Genomic DNA, 17,553 nt, shown 5'->3' on the forward strand with positions numbered 1-17,553 from the left:
GAGCCCGATGCAGGGCTCGAACTTCACGGACCATGAGATCATGACCTGAGCCAAAGTTGGAAGCTCAGCCAACTGAGCCACCCAGGTGCCCCTGTAGAAGCTTTTTTTATCTTGATAAGGTCCCAGTAGTTCACTTTTGCTTTGATTTCCTTTGCCTCTAGAGACGTGTCAAGTAAGAAGTTGTTGCCGAGTTGTGGCTGTGGCTGAGGTTGCTGTCTGTTTTCTCCTGTAGGATTTTGATGGTTTTCTGTCTCAGATTTAGGTCTTTCATCCATTTTTAATTTGTTTTTGTGTATGGTGTAAGAAAGTGGTCCAGGGCCTGGCACTTCAGAAAGTGCGTTTGGAGTGTGCTTTGTGTACTCTGTTGTGTTTTGACTGCTCTATCCCACTGGTCAGTCCTCTGCAAAGCTCCTCCTTGCTTATAGTGGTGGAGTGTTTGGACCTTCAACCAAGTGTGCTTTGATGTGTTCATTGAAGTAACCCTGTAAAAAAAAAGAAAAAGTGGGTGGGTGCTGATAGTTTTTTGTTGTTCCATTTTATATGGAATTAATTTTCCTGAAATTTTTTATAAGAGATTTGGTTTAGAAAGCTTCACAAGCTTTACAGAACCCCCATTTCGATGTTTTCATTTGGTGTTAAAATATATGAATTGCTGTCTAAGATTTTCTGGAACCTGTCCTGGATTAGAGACCTGGTTGGTCAGTTTTAAGCATTCACAGTGGTTAGACTGCTCCAGTCCTTTTAATGGTTGCCATAAATCCTTTGTACTCACTTGCTATTGGAATGAGCGAAACTCTCCCAGTTTTAACTGCTATTCTCAAATTGGCCTGCTGTACTTTCATCTAACCACCTGTTGGCTATTTTGAGGTTCTCTTATTTTCAGGTGCCTCTTTTATACCTGTTGTCTTCTGCCATATATACACTGATACCTTGAAGGTCTTATGTATATGTTTTGGGATTCATAGAGATACCTTGTCACATGATTTTGTTGTAAATGTTGCCCGTAGGTTTTTGGGTTTGTTACTGAGCTACCCTGAATATTTTTATGTAGAGATTTGAGAAGGTTAAAAACCTATGCTACCCCTGCTGGCATTATCTTCTAGTGTTTCCCTCTTTGGCTAAACTTTCATATTTATAATAATTTTATCTATAGTATCATTTGGGAGAATTTAAACAGTCATACCTACAAATAACGACAATTAAGATTTTTTTATTCCCAGTTCTTACACTTGAATTTTGTTTTCTTCTCTTATGATGCTAGCTAGAAGCTCTAGTCCGTGTCTAATATAAATGGCAAGGGTGGGCATCCTTGTTTTGTTCATGATCTTTAAAGGCAACACTTCTGGCATTTAATAGTTAAAAGCATTTTTATATAGGGTTTTTACATATAGATATGCTATATCAGGTTAAGTAAATAATTCAATTTTGCTTCGAGTTTTATAAGTTTTTATAAAAAAATCATAAATGGATGTTGGATTTTGCCAAGTTCTTTGTCTATTTTAATCAGTTAAATTGTGTTTATATTTTCTAATGTCAATGTCAAAATATCCTTATATACATGGAATAAATCCTACTTGTTCATTATATATTATCTTTCTATATACTACTGGATTTTTATACTAAAATTATATCTGTTTGTAATATTTGCATCTATGTTCATGAATGAGATGAGACTAATTTTCCTTTTTTGTAATGTCCTTATTAGGGTTAATTACAGTAATAGTGTCCTAATGAAATGAATTGGGAAACATATCCTCTTTCCATTTAGTTCTTGTCAGTTACATCTTTAGGTGACTAAAGCCTTTTGAAATTTCTTGGATTAGAAGCTAAATTCCTATTTTTTCATTTGTTTGTTCCAGAAAATATCATGTATATATTGGGTAATTTATAACATATGTATATACAAGTTTAATGAGACCTATATATTGAATAACTTCTAAAACATGTGTGTATAGCTTAAATAAAGATAGTAAGACTGTTGCCTAGATATTTATTCATCACCATATTTGGAAGTCCTAGCCACAGCAGTCAGACAACAAAATGAAATAAGAGGCATCCATATTGAAAAGGAAGAAGTAAAATTATCGCTATTTGCAGATGACATGATACTCTATATAGAAAACCCAAAAGATTCCACCAAAAAGTTGCTAGAACTGATATACAAATTCACTAAAGTTGTGGGATACAATAGCAGCATGCAGAAATCTATTGCATTTCTATACACACCAATAATGAAATAGCAGAAAGAGAAATCAAGGAATCAATCCCATTTACAATTACACCAAAAACCATGAGATACCTAAGAATAAACCTAACCAAAGTACAGGTGAAAGACCTGTACTCTGAAAACTATAAAACACTGATGAAAGAAATTGAAGATGACACAAACAAGTGGAAAATCACTCCATGCTCCTGGATTGGAAGAGCAAATATTGTTAAAATGTCCATGCTACCCAAAGCAATCTACACATTTAATGCAATCCCTATCAAAATACCACCAACATTCTTCACAGAGCTAGAAAAAACAATCCTAAAATTTGTATGGAATGACAAAAGACCCCAATAGCCAAAGCCACCTTGAAAAAGAAAAGCAAAACTGGAGGCATCACAATTCTGGACTTTAAGTTATGTTACAAAGCTGTAATCATCAAGACAGTATGGTACTGGCACAAAAACAGACACATAAATCAATAGAACCGAATAGAAAACCCAGAAATGAACCCACAACTATATGGTCAATTAGTCTTTGACAAAGCAAGAAAGAATATTCAATGGGAAAAAGACAGTCTCTTCAACAGATGGTGTTGGGAAAACTGGACAGCAACATGCAAAAGAATGAAACTGGATCACTTTTTTACCACCACACACAAAAATGAATTCTAAATGGATTAAAAACCTAAATATGAGACAGACAACCATTAAAATCCTAGATAACAGAAGCAGTAACCTCTTTGACATCAGCCATAGGAACTTCATACTAGATATGTCTCCTGAGGCAAGGGAAACAAAAGCAAAAATGAACTGTTGGGACTTCATCAAAATAAAAACCTTCTGCACAGTGAAGGAAACAATCAACAAAACTAAAAGCAACCCATGGAATGAGAGAAGATATTTGTGAATGACATATCTGATAAAGGGTTAGTATCTAAAATATATAAAGAACTTAGACATCTCAACACCCAAAAACCAATTAAAGAATGGGCAGAAGATATGAATAGACATTTTCCCGAAGAAGACATCCAGATGGCCAACAGACATATAAAAAGATGCTCAGGGAAATACAAATCAAAACTGCAATGAGATACCCCTCACACCTGTCAGAATGGCTAAAATGAACAACACAAGAAACAACCAATGGATAAAGGAGAGCCATCTTACACTGTTGGTGGGAATGCAAACTAGTGCAGCTACTTAGGACAAAACAGTATGGAGGTTCCTCAAAAAGTTAAAAATCCAGCAATGGCACTACTAGGTATTTACCCAAAGAATACAAAAAATACTAATTCAAAGGGATACATGCACCCCAATGTTTATAGCAGCATTATCCACAGTAGCCAAATTATGGAAAGAGCCCAAATGTCCGTTAACTGATGAGTGGATAAAGACACACACACACACACACACACACACACACACACACGAATATTACTCAGGCATAAAGAAGAATGAAATGTTGCTATTTGAAATTACATGGATGGAGCTAGAGTATTATGCTAAGTGAAATAAGTCAGAGAAAGACAAATACCATATGATTTCACTCATAGGCAGAATTTAAGAAACAAAGGAAATGATCATAGGGGAAAAAAGAGAGAAACCAAGAAACAGCCTCTTAGCTATAGAGAACAAGCTAATGGTTACCAGAGGGGAGGTCGGAGGGAGGGATGGGTTAAATGAGTGATGGTGATTAAAGAGTGTACTTAGTGTGATGCACACCAGGTGTTGTATGGAAATTTTGAATCACTAAATTGTACACCTGAAACTAATATTACATTGTATATTAACTAACTGGAATTTGAATAAAAACTTAAATCATCACTATCAAAAATGTGTTTGGTGTGCCATTATGAGATTCCATCCTCTCCTCAACCCTCCTCAGGTAGCTACTGCTCTCATTTTTATTATAATCATTCCTTTCTTTCATATTCTTAATATATTGCTGGTTTGCCTCTCAGAACATTTTATAAGTGTATCATACTGAATGTATTCTTCTGTGAGTCATGCCATATATGTTCTTCTGTCACTTATTTTTTAAATGTATACCTGATTTCTTTCTTTAGGCTGGAAAAAATGAAAAAAGAATATAGGAATCTGAGTACATGGATAGAAAAAGCTAGCTATTTAGAAGGAGTTCTTACCCCAAAATTGGCCAATAAAGAATGTAAGGTAATTAACGTAATACATTCTCCATATCTAACTTCTAATACTATTTATTTAAAAAAGATTATGATAATTAAAAGTGATAATAAGATATTGCTTAGTTCTTGATATATAAAATGCTATTCATGATTCATGTACTTTCCTATTTTCCTAATGTGACATTCAATAAATGTTAACTAATAATTTGTAAGGTTTGGTTTTTTAACAGCTTTGTTAAGATATAATTAACCTGCTTAAAGTATAGAATTCAGTGACCTTTAGTATATTCACAGAATTGTATGTCCATTGCTATAATCAATTTTCAAACATTATTACCCCCCAAAGAAACCCCCTAACCAAACCTCTCACACCCCTCTAGCCCTAGACAATAACGAATATCCTTCCTGTTTTCATAGATTTGCTGATCCTAAACATTTCATTTGAGTGGAACCAATGAATATATAGTTCTTTGTGACTTGCTTCTTTAATTTAGCATAGTGTTTTCAGGATTCATCCCATTGTAGCATGTAGCAATACTTTGTTTCTTTTTACTGCCAAATAATATTCCACTATATGGATATGTACCACATTTTGTTTATCCTCATCAGTTGATGGACGTTTGGATTGTTTTGACTTTTTAGCTGTCATCAGTTATGCTCCTGTGACCAATCATATGCAGATTTTTATGTGGGCATATGTTTGTGATTTTCTTGGGTATATACCTAGGAGTGGAATTGTTAGATCATACAGTAATTCCCTCTTTAACTTTTTCAGGAACTGTCAAACTGTTTTTCATATCAGCTGCACAATTTTACATCCAACCAACAATGTACGAAGTTTCCATATATTCTCCAACACTTGTTATTTTACTTTTCTGTTGTTGTTGTTTTAATTATAGCCATCCTAGTGGTTTGAAGTGGTAACTTTTCGGTAGTGGTTTTGATTTGCCTTTCTCTGATAACCATTGATGTGAACATCTTTTCATGTGTTTACTGGCCATTTGTATATCTTCTTTGGTAAATGTTTATTCAAATCCTTTGTTGATTTTAAAAATTGGGTTATTTTTATTTTTTAATTTTTTAACATTTATTTTTGAGAGAGAGAGAGGGCAAGCAAGCATGAGTGGAGGGAGGGGCAGAGACACACACACACACACACACACACACACACACACACACACACACACACAGAATGTGAAGCAGGCTCCAGGCTCTGAGCTGTCAGCACAGAGCCTGACGCGGGGCTCAAACTCACCAACTGCGAGATCATGACCTGAAGTCAGACGCTTAACTGAGTCACCTATGCATCCCTAGGTTATTTTTATTTTTATTGTTCAGTTGTAAGAGTTCTTTATATATTTTGAATACTAGACCTTTGTCACATATATAAGTGAGGTTTAATATTTAGAAATATAATCTAACCAGGGCGCCTGGGTGACTCAGTCAGGTAAGCGTCTGACTTTGGCTCAGGTCATGATCTCACTGTTGATGGGTTCGAGCCCCGAGTCGGGCTCTGTACTGACAGCTCAGAGCCTGGAGCCTGCTTCACATTCTGTGTCTCCTTCTCTCCTGTCCCTCCCCTGCTCACGCTCTGTCTCTGTGTCTCAAATAAACATCAAAAAAAATTTTAGAAACCTATATATTTTGACCTGTGGCAATAGAGATTCAAAGAGGTTTCAGTAAATTCATAAAATGTTGACTAAGATCACAGCCTTGAAGTGATAGTCGTAACATACAGATATATTAATGATTTTCAGTGCCTCATTATAATTGGGCATAGTGATACTGCTTTAGGGCAAATTGATTAGCACTTCCTCATACAGAATTAGTATTTTATGGAAAATTTGGGGGGCTCTTCATTAAAGGAACTAGGGGCTTTGTGTTCTTATTAAAACATCAGTATTTTATAACAGTCAGGGATCATGCTACCTTATAATTCCTCTTTGCAACTTATAGGCCATAATGTTTTCCAATAAAAAAGTAATCTGTTTTCTGGGTGTATTCTCTTATGTCACTTGAAGTTACAATATTATGTCATTTATCTCATAATCTTTTTCTCTCCTACATTTGTCACTCAAATACCCTATCAATTCTTGGATATCCTCTCCTTGGAACATTAACTCCTAGCTAGAGTATACTCTTTAAAATAGTGTTGTTTGGATTGCTTTTCTCATAAACCCATATTCTTCTGTACATTTTAAAGAAGGTAATAAAAGAAGTTATAAAGGCAGATTAGCTTTGTCAACATTTCTCCAATATCTTTTTTTTTTCTTGTTTCTAGGGAAGTGATACCAATGAGGTTCTTGAAAGCCAATTTGAAAAGAAGTCTGAAGATACTGTACTATCAGGTTCAGAAACTTAATTCACATTATTTATTTATTATTAAGATAATTAAAAAGAAGGTGGTTGTATCACAAAAAGAAAATTAATAATTTGCTTTAGGTGGATTTCATTTTTTTCTTGGAAATAAATATGCATCTCATTATAGTTTTACTATTAGGTATTTATTTTGTAACACCTTAAAGAAAAGACTTAGACCCAATTAAGAGTTATTTTTTTTAAATGCTCCTGTATTCCTTGTAAGGACAAGAAAATAGTTAAATCTTAACTGTGATCTATGAAAAAGGTATATTCTTAAACGTTAGCTGTAGAGGTGTGTGTGTGTGTAAGAGGAAGGAAGACAGCAGAGGACAGGAAATTAAATTAGCATTAAATTTTAGAACTTACCACAAATTATCAATAAGATAATGGAAGAGATTGTTATGGTACTCTTTAAAAAAATCTCTCTGTTAAAAGATTCATTTAGAAAGTAAGTTAAAATATATGCATAATACTATATCTATAAAATCTTGGATTCTGCCAGTGTAGAATAATGATTTATTGTTGCAAGACTTGTGCCACAAATTACTTCTCTACTTCCCTGCTTCTACCTCCTGGCCACCTTAGCTTTTGATATGTTCTTTTCCTAACCTCTGAGGATCAACCAGACTAGCAGAGCTACTGAATCTTTAGCCTACTCTTCACCTGAAATGCTCATTTCACGAGTAAGAGAATTGAAGATTGGAGGTTTATCTCTCTTACTCACTGGTGGTTGCCAACTTTTTTTTCCCCAAAGAGTTTATTTTTATTTTTATTTATTATTATTTTTTTCTTATCCAAAGAGTTTTGTTTTTTTTTTTCTTAGCTGAAGAGTTTATTTCAAGTCTGGTGACTTGTTTTCTTCTGGTATTCCTATATCTTCTTATAGCTTCAGCTAACATTTATTCATCACTGTGTTGCAGGCCTTTACCTGGATTATATAACTCAATACTCACATCAGTCAGTTGAGGGTGCTATTATTATTTATCCAGATTTTACAGATGAGAAAGCTGAGGATCAAATAGATTAAGTAACCAGTCAAAAGTTACACAGCCATTAACTGATTGGGGTTGAATTTGAACCTCGTCTGTTTGACCCAAGAGCTCAAACATTTGGGGTGCCTGGGTGGCTCAGTCGGTTAAGTGTTGACTCTTGATTTTGGCTCAGGTCATGATCTCACGGTTTGTGATTCCAGCCCTTCATTGGGCTCTGCACTGACAGTGTGGAGCTTGTTTGAAATCCTCTTTCTCTGCCCCTCCCCTATTCTCTCTGTCTGTCTGTCTGTCTGTCTGTCTCTCTCAAAATAAGTAAATAAAAACTTTAAAAAGTATATCAAGAGCTCAAGCATTTAACCATATTGCTGCTCACATCTTACATATACTTGTGTCATACCTATAAGATAAGCCATCATTATCCTGTTTTACATATGGGAAAACCAAAGCTCAGAAAAATGGGTAAGCTTACCCCACAGCTAATAATGACCATAATAAATTTTGTTTTATATTAGACTTAATACATACCTTTGTATCTCAGTTTTTTATTCCTTCTTTCTTCCTTTTAGGTTTTCTTTTCTACTTGATAAATATAGACTCTATATTTCTAGAAAAATTTTTATAAGTGCTTCAGTCAGCCTCTTTTGAATGGTCCTAATTTCTCTGGATACATAAAACTTTATTCCAGTATCTTTTTTTCAGTCCCAGCTCTATCACTGACCATACGGGATTTATTTTATTTCCTCTTGACTTGTAGCAAAATATACTGTTTATCTGTTTTTATGTCTTACATTGATGAATCTGAAATCTTACCACTTTATGCATGTTTTCATTTTAAGTCCTCACTTTTTCATTTATCATTCCCCCATCTGTCCAGAGAGTCATCAGCCTGTTTTTACTAAATAGTATTTATGTGTGAATAGCTGCTTTGATTTAAATTTCTCTTTGTTCTTGGCGAGAAAGATCCTAATAGTATCTTATTAGTGTACATATATAAAAATGTTTATTTTATAATATAATAATTAAATATTACTATTCACTTATTTACAGATGTCCCCTGTATAAAGAAAGGAGCTGAAACTGCTCCAAGTGAGGTAAGGGAACTTGGAAGAGAACTTCTAATAGTCACTGTTTTTAAAGGATGAAACATTTATAAATTAAAAAAAAATATTTGTGGATGGGGGGAAAAAAGCACCCAAGAAGTTATTCAGGTTTTTATGGTTATTTCTGTTATGGTAGTATCTGTACAATTACATTATTTAGTTGAGTTAATTTACACTCTTAAAAGGGAAATTACAGCATAAAATGGTAATATTTAAAAATACATACGAAGATGGGGACAAAAGATGTTGATGAAGAGAAAGGGGGCAGCCATTAATAAAAGCATAAAGTTAGTTCTACACATTGATCTTAGAAATTGATGCCACAGACCTAACCACATTCATTACTTTCTCTATGGGATTATAATCTATGTTTAAAATATAAAGAAAAAAATAGAGTTCACATAATACTATTTGCATTTTAGCTAATTTTACATAGGAATTCATTCCATAAAGCAATGGATCCCTATGTAAACCAACAAAGAATAAAAGATTTTTCTATACTACTTGACAAATAGGACTTAATATTTTTCATTGTTGGGTGAATGTCTTCTAAATATCAATTGAAGAGTCAACATGTACTGGTTTCCCCAGTCCAAGGAGACAGAGGGGAAAAAAGACAACATAGAGAATTTTTCTTTCTTTTTTTTTTTTAAATATGAAATTTATTGTCAAGTTGGTTTGCATGCAACACCCAGTGCTCATCCCAAAGGTGCCCTCCTCAATACCCATCACCCACCCACCCCTCCCTCCCACCCCCCATCAACCCTTGGTTCTCAGTTTTTAAGAGTCTCTTATGTTTTGGCTCCCTCCCTCCCTCTCTAACCTTTTTTTTTTCCTTCCCCTCCCCCATGGTCTTCTGTTAAATTTCTCAGGATCTACATAAGAGTGAAAACATATAATATCTGTATTTCTCTGTATGGCTTATTTCACTTAGCATAACACTCTCCAGTTCCATCCATGTTGCTACAAAAGGCCATATTTCATTCTTTCTCATTGCCACATAGTACTCCATTGTGTATATAAACCACAATTTCTTTATCCATTCATCAGTTGATGGACATTTAGGCTCTTTCCATCATTTGGCTATTGTTGAGAGTGCTGCTATAAACATTGGGGTACAAGTGCCCCTGTGCATCAGTACTCCTGTATCCCTTGGGTAAATTCCTAGCAGTGCTATTGCTGGGTCATAGGGTAGGTCTATTTTTAATTTTCTGAGGAATCTCCACACTGCTTTCCAGAGCGGCTGCACCAATTTGCATTCCCACCAACAGTGCAAGAGGGTTCCCGTTTCTCCACATCCTCGCCAGCATCTATAGTCTCCTGATTTGTTCATTTTGGCCACTCTGACTGGCGTGAGGTGATACCTGAGTGTGGTTTTGGTTTGTATTTCCCTGATAAGGAGCGACGTTGAACATCTTTTTATGTGCCTATTGGCCATCTGGATGTCTTCTTTAGAGAAGTGTCTTTTCATGTTTTCTGCCCATTTCTTCACTGGGTTATTTGTTTTTCGGGTGTGGAGTTTGGTGAGCTCTTTATAGATTTTGGATACTAGCCCTTTGTCCGATATGTCATTTGCAAATATCTTTTCGCATTCCGTTGGTTGCCTTTTAGTTTTGTTGGTTGTTTCCTTTGCTGTGCAGAAGCTTTTTATCTTCATAAGGTCCCAGTAATTCACTTTTGTTTTAATTCTCTTGCCTTTGGGGATGTGTCGAGTAAGAGATTGCTACGGCTGAGGTCAGAGAGGTCTTTTCCTGCTTTCTCCTCTAACGTTTTGATGGTTTCCTGTCTCACATTCAAGTCCTTTATCCATTTTGAGTTTATTTTTGTGAATGGTGTGAGAAAGTGGTTTAGTTTCAACCTTCTGCATGTTGCTGTCCAGTTCTCCCAGCACCATTTGTTAAAGAGACTGTCTTTTTTCCATTGGATATTCTTTCCTGCTTTGTCAAAGATGAGTTGGCCATACTTTTGTGGGTCTAGTTCTGGGGTTTCTATTCTATTCCATTGGTCTGTGTGTCTGTTTTTGTGCCAATACCATGCTGTCTTGATGACGACAGCTTTGTAGTAGAGGCTACAGTCTGGGATTGTGATGCCTCCTGTTTGGTCTTGTTCTTCAAAATTACTTTGGCTATTCGGGGTCTTTTTTGTTTCCATACAAATTTTAGGATTGCTTGTTCTAGCTTTGAGACGAATGTTGTTGGTGCAATTTTGTTTGGGATTGCACTGAATGTGTAGATAGCTTTGGATAGTATTGACATTTTGACAATATTTATTCTTCCAACCCATGAGCACGGAATGTTTTTTCATTTCTTTATATCTTCTTCAATTTCCTTCATAAGCTTTCTATAGTTTTAGCATACAGATCTTTTACATCTTTGGTTAGGTTTATCCCTAGGTATTTTATGCTTCTTGGTGCAATTGTGAATGGGATCAGTTTCTTTGTCTTTCTGTTGCTTCATTGTTAGTGTATAAGAATGCAACTGATTTCTGTACATTGATTTTGTATCCTGCGACTTTCCTAAATTCATGTATCAGTTCTAGAAGACTTTTGGTGGAGTCTATTGGATTTTCCATGTATAATATCATGTCATCTGCAAAAAGTGAAAGCTTAACTTCATCTTTGCCAATTTTGATGCCTTTGGTTTCCTTTTGTTGTCCGATTGCTGATGCTAGAACTTCCAACACTGTGTTAAACAACAGCAGTGAAAGTGGACATCCCTGTTGTGTTCCTGATCTCAGGGAGAAAGCTCTCAGTTTTTCCCTATTGAGGATGATATTAGCTATGGGCTTTTCATAAATGGCTTTTATGATGTTTAAGTATGTTCCTTTTATCCCAACTTTCTCAAGGGTTTTTATTAAGAAAGGATGCTGAATTTTGTCAAATGCTTTTCTGCATCAATTGACAGGATCATATGGTTCTTTTCTTTTATTAACGTGATGTATCACATTGATTGATTTATGAATGTTGAACCAGTCCTGCAGCCCATGAATGAATCCCACTTGATCATGGTGAATAATTCTTTTTATATGCCGTTGAATTCGATTTGCTAGTATCTTGTTGAGAATTTTTGCATCCATAGTCATCAGGTATATTGGCCTGTAGTTCTCTCTTTTTGCTGGGTCTCTGTCTGGTTTAGGAACCAAAGTAATGCTGGCTGCATAGAATGAGTCTGGAAGTTTTCCTTCCCTTTCTGTTTTTTTGGAACTGCTTGAGAAGGATAAGTATTATCTCTGTTTTAGTGCAGAATTCCCCTGGGAAGCCATCTGGTCCTGGATTCTTATTTGTTGGGAGATTTTTCATAACTGATTCCATTTCATCACTGGCTATGGGTCTGTTCAAGTTTTCTATTTCTTCCTGTTTGAGTTTTGGAAGTGCGTGTGTGCCTAGGAATTTGTCCATTTTTTCCAGGTTGTCCAGTTTGTTGGCATATAATTTTTCATAGTATTCCCTGATAATTGCTTGTACTTCTGAGGGGTTGGTTGTAATAAATCCATTTTCATTCATGATTTTATCCATTTGGGTCACCTCCCTTTTCTTTTTGAGAAGACTGGCTAGAGATTTATCAATTTTGTTTATTTTTTTAAAAAATCAACTCTTGGTTTCCTTGATCTGCTCTACAGTTCTTTTAGATTCTATATTGTTTATTTCTGCTCTGGTCTTTATTATTTGTCTTCTTCTGCTGGGTTTGGGCTGTCTTTGCTGTTCTGCTTCTAGTTCCTTTAGGTGTGCTGTTAGATTTTGTATTTGGGATTTTTCTTGTTTCTTGAGATAGGCCTGGATTGCAATGTATTTTCCTCTCAGGACTGTCTTCGCTGCATCCCAAAGTGTTTGGATTGTTGTATTTTCATTTTCGTTTGTTTCCATATATTTTTAAATTTCTTCTCTAATTGGCTGATTGACCCATTCATTCCTTAGTAAGGTGTTCTTTAACCTCCATGCTTTTGGAGGTTTTCCAGACTTTTTCCTGTGGTTGATTTCAAGCTTCATAGCATTGTGGTCTGAAAGTGTGCATGGTATGATCTCAATTCTTGTATACTTATGAAGGGCTGTTTTGTGACCCAGTATGTGATCTATCTTGGAGAATGTTCCATGTGCACTCGAGAAGAAAGTATATTCTGTTGCTTTGGGATGCAGAGTTCTAAATATATCTGTCAAGTCCATCTGTCCCAATGTATCATTCAGGGCCCTTGTTTCTTTATTGATCCTGTGTCTAGATGAACTATCCATTACTGTAAGTGGAGTATTAAAGTCCCCTGAAATTACCACATTCTTATCAATAAGGTTGCTTATGTTTGTGAGTAATTGTTTTATATATTTGGGGGCTCCCATATTCGGAACATAGACATTTATCATTGTTAGCTCTTCCTGATGGATAGACCTTGTAATTATTATAAAATGTCCTTCTTCATCTCTTGTTACAGCATTTAATTTAAAGTCTAGTTTGTCTGATATAAGTATGGCTACTCCAGGTTTCTTTTGACTTCCAGTAGCGTGATAAATAGTTCTCCATCGCCTCACTTTCAATCTGAAGGTGTCCTCAGGTCTAAAATGAATCTCTTGTAGACAGCAATTAGATGGGTCTTGTTTTTTTATCCATTCTGATACCCTATGTCTTGTGGTTGGAGCATTTAGTCTATGTACATTCAGTGTTATTATAGAAAGATATGGGTTTAGAGTCATTGTGATGTCTGTAGGTTTCATGCTTGTAGTGGTGTCTCTGGTACTTTGTGGTCCTTGCAACATTTCACTCACAGAATCCCCCTTAGGACTCCTGTAGGGCTGGTTTAGTGGTGATAAATTCCTTCAGTTTTTGTTTGTTTGGGAAGACCTTTATCTCTCCTTCTATTCTGAATGACAGACTTGCTGGATAAAGGATTCTTGACTGCATATTTTTTCTGTTCATCACATTGAAGATTTCCTGCCATTCCTTTCTGGCCTTCCAAGTTTCAGTGGATATGTCTGTCGCTAGTCTTATCGGTCTCCCTTTATATGTTAGATCATGTTGATCCCTAGCTGCTTTCAGAATTTTCTCTTCATCCTTGTATTTTGCCAGTTTCACTATGATATGTTGTGCAGAAGATCGATTCAAGTTACGTCTGAAGGGAGTTCTCTGTGCCTCTTGGCTTTCAATGCCTTTTTCCTTCCCCAGATCAGGAAAGTTCTCAGCTATGATTTGTTCAAGTACACCTGCAGCCCCTTTCTCTCTCTTTTCCTCTAATGGAATTCCTATTATATGGATATTGTTGCATTTGATTGCATCACTTAGTTCTCTAATTCTCCCCTCCTAGTCCTGGATTTTTTTTTATCTCTTTTTTTCTCAGCTTCCTCTTTTTCCATAATTTTATCTTCTAATTCACGTATTCTCTCCTCTGCCTCTTTAATCCAAGCTGTGGTCACCTCCATTTTATTTTGCACCTCATTTATAGCATTTTTAGCTCTTCATGACTATTTCTTAATCTCTTGATCTCTGTAGCAACAGATTCTCTGCTCTCCTGTATACTTTTTTCAAGCCCAGCTATTAATTTTATGACTATTATTCTAATTATGACTAATATTCATGTTCCATTATATTGCTTAAATTGTTTTTTTGGTTTTTTTTTAATTTTTTTTCAACGTTTATTTATTTTGGGGACAGAGAGAGACAGAGCATGAACGGGGGAGGGGCAGAGAGAGAGGGAGACACAGAATCAGAAACAGGCTCCAGGCTCTGAGCCATCAGCCCAGAGCCTGACGCGGGGCTCGAACTCCCGGACCGTGAGATCGTGACCTGGCTGAAGTCGGACGCTTAACCGACTGCGCCACCCAGGCGCCCCACTTAAATTGTTTTTGATCAATTTGTCAGCTGTCTCTACTTCCTAGAGTTTCCTTTGAGGGTAATTCTTCCATTTCATCTTTTGGATAGTCCCTGGAGTGGCGCGGAACTGCAGGGCACTTCCCCTGTGCTGTCTGGAGTAACTTGTGTTGGTGGGCAGGGCCGCAGTCAGACCCCATGTCTGTCCCTAGCCCACCGCTTGGGCCACAGTCCGACTTGTGTGTACCTTTTCTTCCCCTCTCCCAGGAGCAGGACTCACTGTGGAGTGGTGTGGCCCCTGTCTGGGCTACTTGCACACTGCTAGGGTTGTGGTGCTTCTTTGATGGGATCTGGCATATTAGCTGGGGTGGATCTGCAAGGTGCACAGGGGCAGGAGGGGCAGGCTCAGCTCACTTTGCCGTCAGTGGTCCCCTGCAGGAGGGGCCCTGCAGCACAGGGAGGGGGGCCGACCCATTGGAGGGATGGATCCACAGAAGAACAGTGTTGGGTGTTTGCACAATGCAAGCAAGTTTGGTGCTGGGAACTGATTCCCTTTGGGGTTTCGAATGGGGGATGGAAGAGGGAGATGGCACTGGCCAGCGCCTTTGTTCCCTGCAGAAATGAGCTCTGTCTTCAGGGCTCAACACCTCTCTCTCCCGGTGTCCGCTCACCCTCCCACTCTCAGAACAGAGTTGTTGACTTTTAACATTCCAGATGTTAAGTCCCACTGGCTGTCAGAACACACTCCGTCCGGCCCCTTGGCTTTTGCAAGCCAGACTCGGGGGATCTGCCTTGCCAGGAGGGCTGCCCCTCCACCGCCCTGGCTCCCTCCCACCAGTCTGTGTAGTGTGCACCGCCTCTCTGCCCTTCCTACCCTCTTCCATGGGCCTCTTGTCTATGCTTGGCTGTAGAGAGTCTGTTCTGCTAGTCTTCTGGTGGTTTGCTGGGTTATTTAGGCAGATGTGGGTGGAATCTAAGTGATCAGCAGGACGTGTGAGGCCAGCGTCCTCCTATGCTGCCGTCTTCTCCCTAAATAGTCTCTATAGAGAATTTTTCATAGAGCTAAATTTGTTTGGCTTAACAGGTTGTCCTTTATTTGTTGATAGTGCTTTTTGTACTATTTGGTATTAAAATTTCCTTTATTTTATTATATAGTTGTGATTTAATGGTATGTTCTTTGTGCTATTTTGCTGGTAAAATTTTATTTATTGATTGATATATTGGTGTAGCATAATAACAGCAAAATGTTAGACTCCTCAATTTTCTTTTTTGAGAATTTGCTGATTTATAAAATCTAAGTATATGAGAACCACTAATTTATAAAGCTGTGTGATCATTTTAATGGATAATATTCTATAGTCCATGGTTTCAGGCAAGTAGAGAATTTCTTAACACTTTTAATAAGGAATGTAACAATTGACGAACATTGGTGGTAACTTGTTATGATAAAGGATAAGGGTATAAATTATTTTAAGTCCAGTACTATTAGTTTTAAATCTTTTCTAGTCAGTAATGATTAATTGGTAGCTTTGCTTTATTGATATATTTTCTAGTTATTGGTAGCTTTGCTTTATTGATGTATTTTCTAGTTGCAGGATAATGATGATAAGAAAGACCTTACTCTTCTACCAACTTTGAACCAGTCAGATCAAGATAATTCAGAAACTATTGCAGTTGCTCCTGAAAGTGATGAGTCAACAAAGAAAACAGATGAGTCACCAAAGCAAACTCCATTGCGTGTTATTCCTAGCCTGACAGTAATGGAAGAGAGCAAAACATTGTTTTTAGAGGAATACCAGTTAGAAGCTGTGCCAGAGGGAAAAATGAAAAATGTATTATTTCCACCACATATGAAAGATGTGGAAAGCCTTTCACAAACAGACTCCTCTGCATCAGAGGTAAAGTTGAAAACTAGCTATATATATCCAGGTAAAATAAAGAAGAGGAACTTAGATTCATCTCTGGCAGAAATTAGATGGCAAAGCAACATTATAAGATTAGCTAGAAGGAAGAGCACAAGGTTAGTTTCCCCAGATTCGAAATCAAAAGGTAGGTTTCAAAGCCAAGATCCAGAGGAAGACCTTGAACTAAAGGTATCTGCCCTTGTATCAGAAGTATAAGCCTATGAAAAACAAAATAATTCATTAAAAAAACACAAATAAATTGAAAATGCATTCAAAAGCCTCCAAGCGGAGGTGTGTCTAAGTATTTTAAACATACCTACCCTGCGTATATCCATAAAGTAAGAAGGAAAAATCCTTGAAAAAAAAAAGAGTGATTGGAGATACCTGTAGTACAAACTAGTCTCATGGGTGGGTATAAAATTCATCTGAATGTGTAACAACAATAACAAAATGTAAATACAAAGGAAATTTAAAATCTTGGGATGTGATTTCAGTGGAAGTTTTTAATAAAACTTGTAGGAAGTAACATATATCCTTATTGCAAATAATTTTATAATTTAAAATGAGAATGATTTGAATATAAATTCAAAGGGTTAAAGCTTTTCTCAAAATTACAGTTATTCTACTTAGATCTTTACATCTTACATGAATCACTGTTATAGGTAGCTCATAAAGCAGTAGAAAAATGTGTACTGATCAGTGGGTAAAAATCTGGATTCTAAGTAAGGTTCTGCCTCTAAATACTTCAACAAGCTTGGCAGTTAAAATCTCTAGACTTATTTCCTCAACTGTTGAATGGTACATCATATCAGGTCATTTCTAAATTCTCTTCCTAATTCCAAAAGATAACTTTATTAAATATCTCTAGTTGGGGAATTATTCTTAAGTTGCTAGTTATTCTCAAATAACATTCTTGTTTTTACTGAATTTGTAAGTAATACAGTTACAGAAAATTTAGAAAATAGAAGCATGAAAGATGAAATAGAAGTAGTTACAATCCTACTGCTACATTTGACAGTTTTATTTCCTTTTGGTCTGGTTATGTAAAATTA

The 17,553-nt window shown here is 36.4% G+C and overlaps 1 protein-coding gene across 9 annotated transcripts in view; it reads left to right on the forward strand.

Moving 5' to 3' along the window:
* The window catches only part of C2CD6 (C2 calcium dependent domain containing 6), a 187,190-nt gene that overhangs the window by 86,890 nt on the left and 82,747 nt on the right, over nt 1-17,553 (forward strand). For 7 of the 9 annotated variants that reach the window (XM_047873176.1, XM_047873185.1, XM_047873178.1 and 4 more), the window contains 4 exons: nt 4,278-4,383; nt 6,637-6,703; nt 8,756-8,799; nt 16,187-16,495. In XM_047873176.1, coding sequence (XP_047729132.1) covers nt 4,278-4,383; nt 6,637-6,703; nt 8,756-8,799; nt 16,187-16,495 — 526 coding nt within the window. The remainder of the gene's footprint in view (nt 1-4,277; nt 4,384-6,636; nt 6,704-8,755; nt 8,800-16,186; nt 16,496-17,553) is intronic. The other 2 variants (XM_047873177.1, XM_047873182.1) reach the window with 2 other exon arrangements.

Source organism: Prionailurus viverrinus, chromosome C1 (assembly GCF_022837055.1).
Source record: "Prionailurus viverrinus isolate Anna chromosome C1, UM_Priviv_1.0, whole genome shotgun sequence".
Classification (NCBI taxonomy): Eukaryota; Metazoa; Chordata; class Mammalia; order Carnivora; family Felidae; genus Prionailurus; species Prionailurus viverrinus.